A 17,472-nucleotide genomic window follows, 5' to 3' on the forward strand; every position below is an offset into this window, starting at 1 on the left:
CAAAGATGAAGCCTCTCCAACCCCACCAAGGAGGGTACACTTACCTGACCCACGGGACTTGGAGGGCCAATGTGCAGGGCTTTGTTCTCCCAAACATCAAAATTCAGGCCCAGTCACTTCCAGAGGGAGCACACTGAGCTTAATGAAGCAGTGGGATGAACTAATATGGCAAATCTTACAGCTCTTACCACCAATATGGCCCGCATCATGCTAAATTACAGCACCAGACATGATTGGACACACATCACAAAATGAGAAATTGTTCACAGAATGGAGGAATTTTCAGTGCAACATTGTAAGAATCTCCAGAGCCAGCATTTTGGGGAGATGTTCGTGTTTTTAAATTTTCTTTCTCCTTGTGCAAATCATTCTCCCCCACATTTTATGATAATTCAACAAACATTTACTGAGTACTGTGCTAGGAACTCATAGCTAATTGCAAACACAGAGAAATAAGCAAACGACTACGGGAAAAATGTGGCAAGTGTGATGATTTGAATACGTGCAGGATGCTATGGACCCCTCACAAACCCAGTCAGGTGAGGCTTTGTTAGTCATAAGTTCCTTAATTAACTGATTTATTCATTCAATAAACATTGCTGCGTACCTACATCTTTTAACATTGTGCTTGGAGATACTTGGAGGTGGAAGTGCTTCACAAGACAGACATGGTCCCCGCACTCACAGAACTCTTAGCCTAGTGAGTGATAAAGAGGAATAAAATGGATAGTTAAAATATTGTATTACAATGGGCAAAGTGAGGTGCTTTGAGAGTACACAGACCAGTAATAGCCCACAATGGGGGGCCATATAGTTGGGTTGCAATGAATCACCAAAGCATTTCTAGGAAAAGTCATACTAACTCTAAACTGAAGCAAAAGTGGAATGCGCTTTGAAAACAATAATAAAAATATCTTCCTGAATTTTAGAAAAAGCATTTGCAAAATTCTGAATATGAAAAACCACATTGTAGGATGAGGGAACCGAAATTAATTCAGTTGAGACACAGACTGCAGAAGCATGAAGGAAGAGCAGGGAGAGATGTAACTGGGAAGATAAGGAGAGGCCAGAGCAGATAGCGCCTCTTTGAAGCCAGATAAGCAGTGCGGACTTTTATCCTGGGGGTAGCAGGAGCTGCTTATTAAAGAGTTTGAAGCAGAGATGGGACCTGATCCAAGCTTCACTTTAATGAGAAGTGTCAAGAATAGCTTGGAGATGGATAACACTGAAAACGGGAAGATCTCTTAGGAGGGTGCTGAGATGATCCAGATAGCCTAACCCATCTTTGAAAGAAGGGCAGTGAGGAGAGAGAGAATGAGGGACGTGAGAGATTTTAGGAGGTCGAAGGGGCAGATAATGGGCGATTAATTAATTGACAGCACTTTGAAGCTCCAAATGTTAAGGATGATGGCCCGATCGAGTGGTTGCTGAGTTCTGAAGGAGGACCAGGAGTTAGCCAAGTGAATAGGGTGAGGAAGATGATCCAATAGAGAAAATGTAATGCACAAAAGTCACAGAGGTACATCCTGGGACCTGAAGCTCAGTGTGGCTCAGTGTGGCAAAGTGACAGAAAAGGGGACAGGAACAAGGTCTCAAAAAACTTGCTTGTGTAAAAGAAGTGGAAGGGGGAAAGGAGGTGTGAAGGAGGACTTGAAGAAAGCCTGACTTCTCGTGAATAAGTTAGAATAAGGCCCTGAAAAAAGTCATCAGGGAAACCTGAAAAAAGTTTGTCTTCATGGAATTACCACAATGAGTGAGATGTCCTGTAACAAATTCAAGGCCATGTGCTCAGAGAGAATACAGAAGTCTCTCCCAACCATACATCATATGATCTGACAGCCAGTCTTACCATTAAATAAGAACTTCTTGACCTAAAACAATACTCCCTCCCTCCCAAACCTTTCAGCCCAAGAGCTTTACGGATCAACCTCAGAGAAATTGATGTGGTCTTGTAATTAAATCCTTGATTTTGAATTTCCAAAGCCTGCAAATCACAGTCAGTAGAGAGTAATTAGCTTACCAAGCTCCAAACCCCTGCCAAGACAAAATGATGCCATAAATTTACATGATATGGCTAACCTGCTTCCATGCCCACCCCCTAAAAACAGTGTAGCCCCTATAATTTTTATCCCGTTCCCCAACCTCAAGCATCACAGCACAGGGTCAACTCAATAGAATGCATTCAGGGAAAACAGACTTTCATATTGGGCAGACTTAGTGCTTTCTAGCTCATGCAGACAAGCCACATGACCTGGGAAAGTCTCTTGATCTCTCTGGATGTTATTTTCTTATGTATTCCATAAAGTGATGTTAACATTTGGGCTCGTTAGGGAAAATTTACGTAAAATGGCCAGCATGCAAGAAACACAATAAATGATGGCTATTAATTAATGTTTAAGGCTTTGACAAGAGGATCCATTTTTCTTGGTATTTCCTGTCCACTTTCCCAGTTGTTCTTGGAACAAGCATCCATTTGAAGATGGACCAGTTCTTTTTTTTTTTTTTCTCACTGGCTGATTAGCCCATGCAGCTCTGGGGAAAAGGGTACTTTCTACCTCTCTTTATATCTGACAGCACTAAGAGAAGTGCTGCCTCTCAGGGCTGGCAAGAGAGAGGGAGAAAAAGAGAAAATTTCCTTACCTTGAGTCCATGTACAGAGAATTCTGTCAGGTGTTTTTTTTTTTGTTTTGTTTTGTTTTGTTTTGTTTTTAAATCCTCACCTGAGGACATATTCAATGATTTAGAAAGAGAGGAAAGGAGAAAAAGAGATAGAGAGAAATGTTGATGTGATAGAGAAATATCAATTAGTTGCCTCCCATACGTGCTCTGACCCAGGATCAAACCCACAACCTAGGTATGTGCCCTGATGGGGGATCAAATCCACAAACCTTTTGGTGTAGGGGATGATGCTCTAACCAACTGAGCCACCTGGCCAGGGCAGTGTGTTAGGTGTTTTGCATTTTCGACTCATGCAATCTTGATTACAACACTTTGAGATAAGTACTGGTATCCCATTTTACAGGTGCAGAAGTTGAGGCTCAGAAAGACTTAGTTAGCTTTAGACACATAAGTAGAAAATGTGTGGAGCTTTGACTCATATGTAATGTTATCTATTTCTAAAGCATGGGCTCTTCCAAGAGTCTTCAGTGTAAAGAAGAAGAAAGAAACATACATAGAGGTTATTCCTAAGAACATTGAGTTGTTTGAAATCTATTAAACTGATGCAACACCAGCCAGAGAGTCATCCCTGGGTTCCAGCCCTGGCTCTGCCACTGACCAACTAAGTGACTGTGGTCATGTCATTGTCCTCTTAAGACCTCATCTATGAGAAAGTGGCTCCAGCCAGCTCCAGACACTAATCCCTAATAACCTTCTATATACTTCAACTTCTAGAGAAACTATTCATGTTTCAATGCATACAGGCTTTCAGAGTATTGTGTTACTCGTGTTTATTAAGATGCAAATCCACTTGGTTTTAGTCAGGAAAGCAGGGAAAAGGGTTTTCATAAGAATTTTCTTAATCATGATAAACTTGTAATATTTAATTAATAAGTATAAATTTGGAGTAAAAATGAAACCAATTTTATGAATAGTAATAGGCTAAGAATAAATAAAAGTTGCAAAATAGAGAAAAAACATTCTTCTCAGAGAAAGATAAGATCTATAAAAATCCCGAGGGTCTATCGAGGTGGAAGTGCAGGGACTGACTGGAGTCAGAACCCTGTTCCCAGACATTTCTCTCTTCCCCAGAACACTGAGTGCTGCCAGGGTTCTTGGCTGGGGCCGGATAAAGGTTTGTGGACAAAAAAATACTAAGTAAGTAATTAATGCCTCCTCTATGTTTCCAATTTGGCTGAGTAAATATAACTTCTACATCCACTTAATGCCTAAGGAAGCTCAAGCTCAAGAAGTGCAAGTGACTTGAGAGAGAGGAGTGAAGCGCATGGCGGGTGGAGGGGTGAGCCCGAATCCAGTGTCTGGGCTGACCTCAGGCTGCCTCCCCTGCAGGACAGGAGCCGCAGAGAGAAGCGATGAAACAGCAGCTCTGCACCATGGGCCTGATAACAAAATATATATTTTAAATTCGTCTCCCAGGGTCCTAAGAATCCACTGGGATAATGAATACAACAGTATTTTAGAAGCTCCTAAGTGACAGGCCACCATGAACAGAGGGTATTTTCCCAGGCTGACCGAACAGTTCAGGGATCAAGACCCTGAATTAAAACCATTCTTTAACCAAAATTGACTGAAATTTTCAAAGAAGCCTCCGAAAAGTTTCACGGCTACTAAGGTACAATAGCCAGGGTTCAAACTCAGTTTGCTGTGGCTCCAAAGCTAAGGCGGCCACCACATGACTAACTTCTCCTGGATCCCATCAGACCCTTGATTCTTGCAGCCAAATCTTCCTGGGAGGAGATAATAAGGAAGCATGGTGTCGTTGTTAACTCATGATTCTTAGGTATAGCTCTAACAGAAACATAAAACAAGTGATGAGGTTTATTTCCAGGTGTTTCTAGAAAGTCAGGAGACAAAGTTAACTGTGATTTCGGAAGGAAGAGGGCAGAAAAACTAACACTAACCAAGCTGCTGCCACGCTGCCATGTTGCAGATCCCAAGCTGGCCTTTACCCATGATCTACCCCTTGCTCTTCTGATGACAAGTATTACAGAAACACATGCACGCACCCTTAAAGACAAGGCTCAAAGAAGCTAAATCTCTAGTTGCAGAGCAGATAAGGTAAAGAATTAATAGTAAAAATCAGGTCTGGCCCTGGCCAGTGTGGCTCAGTTGGTTAGAGCATCATCTGGTAACCAAAAGGTTGTGAGATCAATCCTGGGTCCGGGTACCTACGATTCCCAGTCAGGGCATGTACAGGAGGCAACCAATTGATGTTTCTCTTGCACATCAACTTTTCTCTCTCTTCCTTCCTTCCTCCCTTCCCCGCTCTCTCAAAGTAATGAAAAAATGTCCTCAGCTGAGGATTAACAAATAAAAATAAAAATAAAAAACTAGGCCTGTCTGGCTCCAAAGTTCATGCCCTTTCTGCTACACTAAGCTGTCAGATGGCACTGACTGAAAACCCCCAGTCACTGCCCTCGGAAATGTCTATGTCTGCTCATGATGGGACCCCCCCATTCCTCTACCGCCCAGTCTTCTATTGGGTGGTATAATGCTGGGGTTATAACAAGAATTGCGCCAACTGCTCTCCCCTTTGAAGGCAGGTAACAAATCTGAAAATACACTTTCTCTTTTTCCAGTTCTCTCTCCAACTCCACTGCTGGACTATGAACCATTTGACAAGCTATATGTGCAGCGACATAATCCAATAAAACAAAATGAAGAAAACAACTTCATTTCTCACTACTTTCATCCTTTCCTTATTTAAATTGTGAACACTGTAGTTATGTCTCATACATGGCCTGTCTAGAAATTCATTTTACGGTGAAATATACCCCTGTATGACTTGCACTTAAAATTGTCTGACTTGGTTTCAATGGCCTGGGTTAAGAACGAGGGGCAGAGGTTTGTGAGGCATTCTAAAGGACCTCTGAACTTTCTTTAAGCCTCTGTTTCTCACAATTGATGACTCACCTTGTGAGGTATTCTTTTTTAGGAAATAAAACATCTGCCCCGGAAACTATCTGAATTTTGCCAAGAGGGGGAAAAAACTCTTCTAGTCTGTAATATAATATAACAACATGAGAAATGAAGATATGAAGTCCAAGACAAAGGAGGATATAAAACCGTGTGAATAGCATGGTCTCAAGCACCTCTACAGGTCAGTCCAGAAGGAAGCAACTTAGAATGTTAATAGCAGTTGGTTTCAATTGACGGGATTATGCATACTTACTTTGTCTTTTATAATTATTAGTAATAAGCATATATAGCTTTTTTAAAGGTCAAATAAAATCATTAACAATAATATATATTGTTTTTCCAGAAAGAGGCCTAAACATTACAGTATTCCCTCACTTATCGTGGGTATTATGTTCTAGACTCCCCCGTGAAGTAGGAACCTTACATTTATTCTACACTCTTAAACCTACATAACTTTAACAGCATGTGTATACAGTACCACAAAATCCTGCAATATAGTGAAAAATCCGTGATAAATAATTAAATATAATATTTTTAAAAATCCTGCGATACAGTGAGGCTGCGATAAGTGAACCACGATACAGAAGGGACTACTATACTGCGTTTCCTTACCACGGAAAGCATTATATAAATTTTTACTAATACCAGACACAAAGACTGTTTGAGAAAAAAAAAAGTTATATATTAATCTTGTTGATGAATAGAAATATCAAAATTCTAAGTAAAATATCAACAAATCAAATCCATTTATAGAAAACATTACAACATGAATGAGGAGAATTTACCTCAGAAATGAAGGTTAAAAAATCTATCAGTGAAATCTACCACAAGATAAATTAAAATAGTAAAAATACGCATTGAAATAAATATTAAAAAGCATATGATAAGGTTCAGCATGAAAATTCAAACTTTAAAAAATACTTCCTGAGAAATGATAAATGAAGGAGAATAAAGAATCTTTTGCAAAAACTTAAATATCACACTTACAGGTAATTTAGAAGCATTCCCATTAGTTTCAGGACAAGATAAGGATACCTACTATCACTAAATATTGTATTGACAGACCTAGCCAATACAGTAAGACAAGAAAAAGATGTATTTGAGGATTGCAAAAGAAGACAGAAACGTACTTACAGGATTATATGTTGCCTCCACAGAAAATAAAAGAGGAGTTGGAGAAAGTATTAGTAAGAGTTTAGCAAAAACAATTATATTCAAGACTAAAGATCAATATATAAATTGTCTATCTTCTTTTAAAGTTCTATTTGTTTTGGCCCAGTTACCAATATCTGTTAAATGGAATACTGACTATTCCATAGTCAAAACTGAAGAATAAGAAATAAATTAACCTTGTTACCAGCACATTCTCTCTCTTGTTTCAACGTATGAGGGTGTTTTCATGCTGTCTTGGACCAGACACATATATCAGGAATAAAGATGGTTTATCATTGTTGCATAATTATAAAATTTTTAAAATCTTGCTCTAGGACAAATCAGCTATATACTTTTTAAGATCCCCTTGGCTCTACAATGGGATAAGAGAAAACAGTGTAAGGTGAGGATGCAGATGATAACGATAAGGAAGACAAAGAAGACGAGTGGGGTAGAAATGGAGTAAGAAAAAGAGAAAGGTGATGAGAGAGAGGAAAACGAATGATAGAAGAGGAAGGGGGTGAGAAGAAGGAAGGAATGGGGTGAGGAAGGGAAAAGAGGAACAGGAGGAACAAAGCTAAACCTTGCTGAGTCTTTAATATATGCCAAGTACTATACTGTTTTATTTGTCTTATCTCAAGTGATCTTCATAGTGAGCCTTTGAGGTCTATAATATTAGATTCTCATTTTATAGGAGAGAAAACTGAGGCTCAGAGAGTTAAGTAATATTCTCAAGTCACATAGTTAGGACTTGGTATAGCCAGAATTTGACTGAGATTGAACTGCCCTGACTCCATGGTATTCATCACTAAGTATAGGACACTCCTTGTATTTATTTTGCCGGTTTTAGAGTTTCTCAGGAAATAAAGATGAGAAGGATATAAAAAGGTCACCTTCGCACTCCCATTCCAAATCCTCAACTAAGCCAATGTTCTGAAAACCTAACTTCTGTCTTTAGAATACTTCTGGTTTTGCATGTTAAAATTAAGAATGAAAAAATGTGCACTAAGATACCATTTTTAATACATTAGGCATTCAAGAGCATAAGTTCAGTGAAAACGTTAGATTTGAAGCACAAATATAATCTGTTAGTTTGCACTGAAAAAGTATTTCAATTCTAGTACATACCAGCATTTGCAATTTTTTTCCATGTAGCAGTTCTCCCAAGACCTGTTCTCTCACCTACTTGCTTTTCTTCTATATGCGTAGACCACAATGTATAAAAAAAAGTTCACATTAAGTTTCAGGGAATAAAGTAGACTGCTTCCAAAATATTTGTGTTTCAAATAAACAACTAAAGCAAAATTTATAGTCCTTCCTGTGTCTTTGGCTGTCCAAAAGCTGCATATGTATTACATTTATGTCCCTTGTTTCCAGAGAGTGTCAGGCTAATGCCATCAGAAAACATGACAGGGCAGGCACAGTGAAGTCTCACACAAATCACTGCCTATACAAAGCAGCTGAGGGCATCTGGGTTAGCAAGCCTGTATTGGCAGATTTCAAGACCTGATATAGAGCTCTATGACTTCTCCTCCACGCAGCTGAAAAGACAGAGGAGGAAAAGAACTGAAACCACAGGAGAAAACACACAAACATAGACATCAAGAAGTTGTTTGGATCCAATTACAACTAGGAGGCACTGAAAGGCAAGGTCATAAAGCGACTGGACCAAATTCTTCAGAAAACGTGAAGACAGATAGAATCATCATCACACTATGCACACGGGGCTTCACTACCAGACGTCCATGTGTCTTCCCTGTGTCGGCACTTTCTAAATGTTGGGCGTGAAAGGGGGAGCAACAGATCCAGGTCTGAAGGGGTGTAGAGTTGACAAAGAAAAACACAGGGAATGTTTAATAAATTGAGATGCTAACAAAGTGCTACGGAAGCAAAACAAATGAGCAACTAACCCAACTTAGGGGGTAAACAAAGTCCTACCGCCACCCAAGGAGATACCGCTAAGCTCAAATTTGAACGATAAGTAGGAGTCCATCTAGAAAACAGTGGAGAGCAACAATCAGGCTGGATGAAGGAGAATCCAGTGATTCTCAAAGCCTGGTCTCTGAACCCAAGGCATCAGCATCACCTGGGAACTTGTCATATATGCAAAGTCCCAGGCCCCGTCTTAGGCCTGGGAAACACCAAACCGGAATGTGACTCGCAGTCTGTGTTTTAGCAAGCATTCTCGGTGATTCTGGCAAAGCTGGAGTTTTGAGAACCAGTGATCTATGCAGAGGTGAACTTCAATAGACAGAATGGAGGGTAAACAGGGTTAAAAGGGGCGGGGGCGGGTGGGATGTGCTTAGGCAGGGATGTTGCTGAAGGGGTGGGTACAAGGTATCAGGAAGGGCTTTATATGTTATGGAAAGATTTTTGGATTTTACCCAAAGAATAATAGAGAACCATTAAGATACAGTGTGAGTACCAAAAAATAAATAAAAATAAAAGTAAAACACCCAATAATGCTGCTGACTTTATATATATATATGCAATCACAAAGATAGGTGATATAGTATTGCAGAGATAAAAATCTCATTGTCCTGTACAGACAAACAGCCATGAAGAAAGGAACACATTCAGCCCTACCTTTCTTTCTGGAGTCTTTCTTGGTGCTGGTTTTCACAGCTACTTGAAGTTCTGTCTCAGTTGACATCCTACTAACTCCTTAGTCCACTGCACACAGGTCCAGGGCCTCGGCCAGGCTCATGGGGGGCTCCTCTCCAAGGGAACGACTCCTCCCTTCAGAAACGACGCCCCGAGCTGCACATTTCATTCACTCCTTCCGAGTGCTGCAAATCGAGAAAAAAGAATAATCACCTCTTTGAAGTGAAACAGAAATCAGGGGGAAAATAAACTGCCAAACAGACAAAAACAAGAAAACCTTGGTCTCTGTGTATACGCAGCTCACATGATTTCAGTAAGCCACCCACTGACGGGGTTCACAGAGAAGGGATGAGAGGACTAGCTGCAAACCTGTTTCTCCAACTAGAAACTCAAAATAGATCTCCAGAACTCTGGATTTTCAAGAGGGGCAAACCCCAAATCTTTGTTTTCCATGTTTCTTATTTTCAAGCACCAGATGCCACCCAGAAAATGCAGTAAAGGCATCTTTCCTGAGCAACCCCATGCAGACATTGCCAACACTGGGGCACCCATCCATCAGCCAAGCTTGATCAGAGCCTTGGCAGCTAAAGCAGATTATGCAGAAGTGACCAGTGGTTTGTCCCTCACTGGCAGGCATCAGAGGGGACACAGAGTTGACAAACAATTGGGTTCCAAGGATAAGGTAACAAATGGGACCGAGACACTTTCAGCAAGCCAATTTTTATGTCAGCTTTTCCCCCAGCTATAAGAGCAGGCAAGCATTCAATGTGGAGAGGAAAAGAAGAGAAGGGAAAGGGAGGGGAGGGAAGGGAGAGAAGGGAAGGGAAGGGGAGGGAAAGGAGAGAAGGGAAGGGAAGGGGAGGGGAGGGGAGGGGGCAGGCAGACACAAATTTCATTCATTTTTTTTCTTTAATAAATATGCATTGCACACTGCTGGGTACTATTAAGTTCAGACACTTTGCTGAGAAGAGATAATAATGATAATACAACCACTTCAATTACAGCTAGTATTTACTATGCACTTACTATATACTACGCCTTCAGCTATTGCTTCACATACATTATCTTATTTGATTTCATTAAATTGAATAAATGTATTCCCTGTGTCAAGTCAATAGCCTTTCCCAGTGACTACCTATCTGACAGTTATATCTGCGAGTTTAGTTAAAAATAAACATTTCATTAGTTATCCAATTTTAAATAATATTAAGATAATATTATACTATATATAGCTTAAGCTGCCAAGACTCTGATCAAGTTTGGCTGATCAGGCTACTAGAAATGGATCTTCAAACTGTGCAGCCAATTCTTAGCTCACCCCACACAGACCTAGGACTGTTTAATCTGAAAAGGCTGACTTAAATGCCAGTTTCAGCTCAAAATGGATAATGACCCAAGCCTCTTAATCATGACAACTAAAGATGGCTTAACTAGAAGTCTAATGTAAAAGCCACATAAAACTATACTAAGGCTAAAATCAGGGGAAACTTCCACCTTTTCCAAAGATATCTGGTTTGTTTTTAACAAGCTGTTTTTGTTTTTAAAGAGACTAACCCTGAATGAAAGTTGCCTGGACTAGAGATCTAAAGCTACAACTAAGGAAAATGAAAAATGATCTTCCTAGGATGGGGTCCATAAAATTATTCACAGGAAATGAGGACCTTCCTTGCCATTGTTGTGCCATATCTATCTGCACCATGCCCCCAGCCTAACCTCTCCCGTTCCCAAAAAGACATGAGAGACAACAGAGTCACAAATGGACAAAATTAATCTTATTAATAATACTTATCATTTCATTATAACAAATATCTACTCAGAACCCACTATGGGCCAGGTGCAAATCCTGGCTGCTTCATGTCAACCAGTATTTACTGTGCAACCTTGTTGGCCACGAGTATAGAGTCACAGCCTGATCCTCGTCCTCAAAAAAAGCTTAGTCCAGCAGAGGTGAAAGTCAAGTAAAGGACTACAATATGCAGGACCAGAACTATAGCTTCTCTATAAAGCTTCATAGAGAAGATCCTGAAGAGTGATGCTTCTGTCCAGTGGGTGAAGGGAAGGGACCAATGGATACTCAATAAATGCATGTATAATAAAGGAATGAATGGCTGTTTCAGGCAGAAGGACTCTATGTGCAAGGAGGCTTGAAATTAACAACCAAACTAATAAAAGGAATTTTAAGTGTAGTAGGGAGGTGATATACTTTCCCATCTTCCCAATTTTCTCCTGTGTTACCTTCCTATAGAATGTTTCAAGTCTACCTTGACATTCTACTGACCTCCCCCCAAGCTTCAGTTCAAAGACATATCTCAGGCAGAAGGATGTTCTCATCCTTCCGTTAAATGGAATCTCTCCCTACTTATGTTACGATCTTATGTTTTCACAGCTTTATAGTTTGAGCCACATATAAGCAATGTGATACTGAGTAAGCTACTCAAACATTCTTTGCCTCGGTTTATTTATCTTTACAAGGGGAATAATAATATCAATTTCACAAAGCTGCTGTGAAAATATAAGTGTGATCACATGTGTAACATGCTTGAAAGAGTGCCTGGCACATTACCTAGCAAGACTTGGTATATATTAGGCACTAACAGTTTCCAATGTTAATTGCTGAAGTTCACATGGCTGGCATATGACCACAATCCATATTATTATCATCTCCCTTTTACGGGAGAGAAAATTAAGGAAGGTTAAATCTGCTTTCTAAGGACAAACTGCAGGAGATAATAGAATCTAAGCTATCCCCATCATGCTAGTCATGCACACAGTAGGCACTTAATCAAAAAATACAAAATGAACTGAAATAGATGGATTTTACACAATTTCAAGAAGGGCAAAACCTGCCTCTGTTCTCCCTGTTTCTTATTTTGAAGTACTAGACGCCACTCAGAAAATACAGCAAAGTCATAGTTCCTGAGTAGCTCCGTTGGAGACATTTCCAACAGTGGGGCACCCATCCATCAGCCAAACTTGACCAGAGCCTTAAAAGTCCGTGTATAAACTGGATTGGCTTTGGACCCCTTCCTCCCCGTCAACTTCATAAGCCACAATACAGCACCTGCCCTTATTATGTGGGTATCTCCAGCGTCACTTGTTTGACAAAATGTGATTGTGTTCAAGTGCTATAAGCATTACTTATGATTTTCTGAAGTACAAGCCTATATCATAATGAAAGGAAACCAGCATCATTTTGAATAAAAACTTAAATAAGGAAGCTGCAAAACAGAGAATGTACCATGGCCAGGACCCTGACATCCCCTTTTAATTTTCCGAAAGCCAGAGGTTGAGCAAATGCTGTGAAGTTCTGTGAAATTCATTTCTTTGTAATTAAGGAGATTAAAGTCCTCTAGGGCCAGAAACCATGTGACAACTCAAATCATTTTTCCCCAGCAAAAGCTGTGAAACCCTATCGGTTAAGTTCAGGCTCGCCTAGAATTTTGAAATGCTTCAATAATGTTTCTTTGCCCCACATAATCTGCAGTAATTTAATATTCCTGAAGTGTGTCAGGTTTTTTATAATGAGCTCTTCAAATCTAAATGTGAATTATGTAACATTCCACTACAGACATTTCGTCTAGTGAACTGCTTCTAAATGTAAAATCCGTGTTCAGTGATTGGGGGTGGGGAAAACACCAAACCACAAGTAGAGAAAACAGATAGGACTTAAAAAAAAAGTACAAAGGTTTGAGCAGCTATAACAAACAAACGTGCACTAGAACACCTACCATAGCACACATCTGTGTACTCTTCCCCAACCACTCCTCCTCTCCAACGATTCTATGGTAAAATAGCTAATGTTTGTGAGGGCCCACTATTTGCTGAGTACTACACTATCAACTTCTCATATATTATTCAATCCTTCAACCACCTGAAAGTTAGATATTATCTTCATTTGACAAATGAGAGAGGTGAGGCACAAGCCAGTTTAGTAACTTACCCAGGGCAGGGTACAAGTCACTCTTGCCCCCAACTTCAGTCAAAACCCTCCCAGATGTCTATCAGCTGGTCAACAAATTAAGAAAATGTGGTGTGTCCATACAATGGAATATTATTCAGCCATAAAAAGAAATGAAGCATTGATACATGCTCCAACATGGATGGATCTCAAAAACATCATGCCAAGTGAAAGAGTTAGACACAAAAGATCACGCTATATGATTGCATTTATATGAAATATCCAAAATTGATAAATCCAGAGTGACAGAAAGCAGGCCGGTGGTCGCCAGGTGCTAGGGGAAGTTGGGAAGGAGGAGTCACTGCAATTGGTTATAGGGCCTCCTTTGAGGGTGATGAAAATGATTTGGAACTAGATAGAAGTGATGGTTGTACAACATCCTAAATGTACAAAATACACTGAATTATAGACGTTAAAATGGTTAATTTTATGTTACATGAATTTCACCTGAACTTAAAGAAAAGCCCCCCAAACCTTTCCCAGCCACGTCCTACACCCTGATTTAATTAAGCCTTATGTAATATGCTAGGAATGTTACATATTCCAGTATAAATTTAGGGATGACCCAGCTTTAAAAAACAGACAAAGAGGAGGTAGGCTTCCCAAAACCATGACTTTGAGTGAGTGGCAGCAACTACACAAATTATGAGGTGCATGCCACTACCTCCACGTTTTGTGATATGGGGCATTTTACGTCACCAGATATTTAGGAATAAAAGGCTAAGATATGTGCATCTTACTTTCAGATGGTTCAGGAAAAAACAGACATGGGTGCATGTACATGCATGCCTATATGTGTATATATATGCATATACATAAAGAGGGAGAAAAAACACAAACGATGAGGCAATAAGTGAATCTAAACAGAGAGAATAGGGTATTTTTGTATATTCTTACGCTTTTTCCTGTAATTTTAAAATTTGCAAATTAAAAAAAAATTTAAAAGAAAGGAAAAGCTTAGGTCAGACTCTAGTACACAGAGATGTGTAAGAAAGCTAGTTCTGGCCTCTTTTAAGTTCAGACCCATTTCAGCTCCCCAGACGGCACGCTTTCTAATTCCCAAGGCTAACTGAGTTTTAAATTAGGTTATAGTTATCAGGTTCCGTTACAGATTCTAACTTTACCCCATATCTACCTGGACTATAGAACTTGGCAGAAGCCTCTGGACCAACGCGATGCTGAATAGGTCTCTTTTCTCCTGACCTCTGGATTTCCTCTCCAGGCTATAGCTCCATGCCAAGAATTTGCCTACTAAGACTTTCAGCTCCTTGCCCCATAAGTCACAGTGACCTCCTTTAATTACTTAGCCGAAGTCAGCCTTTCTTGGATCATCTCCCTCTCCATCCCTTAAGACTATGAGTTTAACCTGTCAAACCTCTTTTTTTTTTCATTTTTTTGAGGGGTGGGGTAGAAACATCGATTTGTTGTTCCACTTATTTATCTTATTTATGCATTCACTGGTTGATTCTTGTATGTGCCTTGATCCAAACCATATTGGGATGGCACTCTAAACAACTGAACTACTCAGCCAGGACTTTCTCTGTCTCTCTACTTGGCCAGTACTCTCTCTCTCTCTCTCCTTCCTTCTTCCCTCCCTTCTTATGGTAAGGGCTACTGACCTGATCTAGCCCATTTGGAAAATGCCTAAAATTTGCTATTCTGTATTATTTGTTCTTTTAGGAACAAAAAAAAAAAGGAAGAGTAAGGTTTTGCTGAACCACAACGGCAACATTTATTAAAAGTTGCTGGGGGTGTCAAAGTGCAAATGCTGTAGGAACTTCAGCAGAATAATATTCAAAAATACTACATCTCTCTCTACTGATAAGTACCACCACCCTCAGAGTAAATGTAAAGTCACCACTAGCTTTGATCAATCCTTCAAGAAAAATAATACGTACATCGATAGAACACATCCCTGGCTTTAAAACTCTGAAGCCCACAGAGGTAATAGATTAACCACCTTACTATAGACCCAGTCAGTGCTGTTTTGCCATAACCATGAGTATGAAGAAAGGGGAGAAAAACTACAGATTTAGAAGACATCTCTTAGCCAGAGAGCTCACCTGCATTATATTGTTTGTTGGTGATGTTTACCTGATATTAGGAAAAAAGAAAAAGAATTTCAAGCAGCTTACCAAAAGCTTTATAGAAAGACATTCTCAATATTAGGATAAAATTAGTAAGTGAAGGGGAACAAAATGATCGAAAATGAAGATGAAAGCACCCCAAAAATCTGTACAGTGGCAGAAGACAGGCTATAAATCTGTCTATGAGATTCCTTGAGGACAGAGCAAAGAAGGAAATATGATTGGTCACAAATTTCATGAAGTCCATGCTCAAATAAAGTTGTTTTTTTTCCCTTTGAACCAGAAATGGAAATGAAAGAATCTACAGGCTTTCATAAAATCAACACTCTGTGTTATCATGGGCATTAAAATCAGCACTGTTTCTAAAAAGAATCCAACAGAGAATTTTCAGTGTCCCTTAACTTATGTTGAGAGCACAATTTAGTACTAATACTTTTAGATAGAGTCAAAAATGCCACCCAGATCATTTTAACTTTTCTATGAATAATGCATGCCTTCTTTTAAAAACTAAATTGAAATATAAATAAGTGGGATATAAATATCTGGAAGCCTGGTTTTTCTAGGGAAAACTCTAGAATTAAAAAAAAAAAATTAAGCAGTTTATCACTTTACTCATCTGTAAAATGGGATAATGCTGGCTATAACTCATAGAATTAAAAGAATGGGAATAAAGGAAAGATATATGAAAGCACTTTTGGAAAAATAAAATGCTATGTTTCAGAAGGCAGGCACTGTATCATTCAGGTATCAGCCAGCCTTCAGCAAGGTGAGGTAGGAAGGACAAAATGTGTTTTTTTTAAAAATCGAACTCAAGACTAACAGAACCAGGCTTCAGCAATATTAAAGGAATTTATGTGACAGCAATGTGGCTTTCTTACGAACATTTCATTTAACTAATGGATCACACAGTCATTCACTATTGATTGTGCCATGAAAATTCCTCACATAATCTCAGGGTATCAGAAAAAAAACAAGTATATAGACCAAAAATAATTCCGTTAGTGTTTTCGATACTTGGGGCCCTACTGTTTGCCAATCTTCTAAAATCCCCACCTCTGATTTTACAGAAATGTCAGTGGCAGAACCTAAAGCAGGAAGCTGTCTGGGGGGCTAGGTCAGAATCCTGCGTGACTGCACCACTGACTGCCTATGTAACTAGGCACTTAAGCTAGGTAACCACTCTAAGCCTCAATTTCTTCATCTGTAAAGTGGGGATCCTGTAGGCCCTCTAGTCTTCAAACAATGCAATGTGCAGCTCAGGGAATACTTGAGAAAATCCACTGGCGTGAAGAAATCAAACTCTGCTATATGTACTTCTAATTATTCTTACCAAAATGAAACACGAAATAGTTTACTACTCTAATATGCAGATTAACAGTAGCACCGGCATGTAAATTTCTATATAAAAGTTCATACATTGATGCAGAATACACACTTCAAAAATTATTCCTATATGGGAGGTGACCACTGGCAGGTGACAGGGGGCCATCATGGTGTTTTGTTGTTGTTGTTCTTGTTCATCTTTTGTTTAAATTGTTTTTCAATTACAGTTGTCCCAATTTTCCCCCCGTTGCTCTCCCCTGCTCTGCCCCCGCAGTCAATCCCCAACCTGTTGTCCATGTCCATGGGTCCTTTATACTAGTTCCTTGACTAGACTCTTCCCCTTCTTTCCCTCCTTCGCCCCCTTCCCCCTCCCCTCTGGTCACTGTCAGCCTGTTCCTTGTTTCCATGCCTCTGGTTCTATTTTGCTCATTTGTTTGTTTTGTTCTGTAGGTTCCACTTTTAGGTGAGATCATATGGTATTTGTCTTTCGCCGCCTGGCTTATTTCACTGAGCATGCTGCCATGGTGGTTTAACAGGCAGCAACTGAGGGAGTTCAGGTTCCTTCAAGGTGATGTCAGCCCAGGATGCATCCAGGACTGGAGGCCAGAAATACAGGGCCCAGGGAGGCCAACTGGGAGACTGCTGCATCAGTGGTGCTACTAGGCGTAAAACCTTATAAAAAATAAAATAAAACCTTATGCTCTTCAATGTTCCTTTCCAAAGATGTCCTAGCTAAATGACTTTTCAGAA

The 17,472-nt window shown here is 39.8% G+C and overlaps 1 protein-coding gene across 1 annotated transcript in view; it reads right to left on the bottom strand.

The window, feature by feature from the left end:
- The window catches only part of DAB1 (DAB adaptor protein 1), a 284,836-nt gene that overhangs the window by 251,511 nt on the left and 15,853 nt on the right, over positions 1 to 17,472 (bottom strand). Inside the window, exon 2 of the mRNA XM_090269538.1 lies at positions 9,337 to 9,539. Within this exon, the coding sequence (XP_090125664.1) occupies positions 9,337 to 9,403 (67 nt within the window). The 5' untranslated portion in view covers positions 9,404 to 9,539. The remainder of the gene's footprint in view (positions 1 to 9,336; positions 9,540 to 17,472) is intronic.

The sequence above is a fragment of the Furipterus horrens genome, unplaced genomic scaffold (genome assembly GCF_987537825.1).
Source record: "Furipterus horrens unplaced genomic scaffold, mFurHor1.1.pri manual_scaffold_3, whole genome shotgun sequence".
In the NCBI taxonomy this organism is placed as follows: domain Eukaryota; kingdom Metazoa; phylum Chordata; class Mammalia; order Chiroptera; family Furipteridae; genus Furipterus; species Furipterus horrens.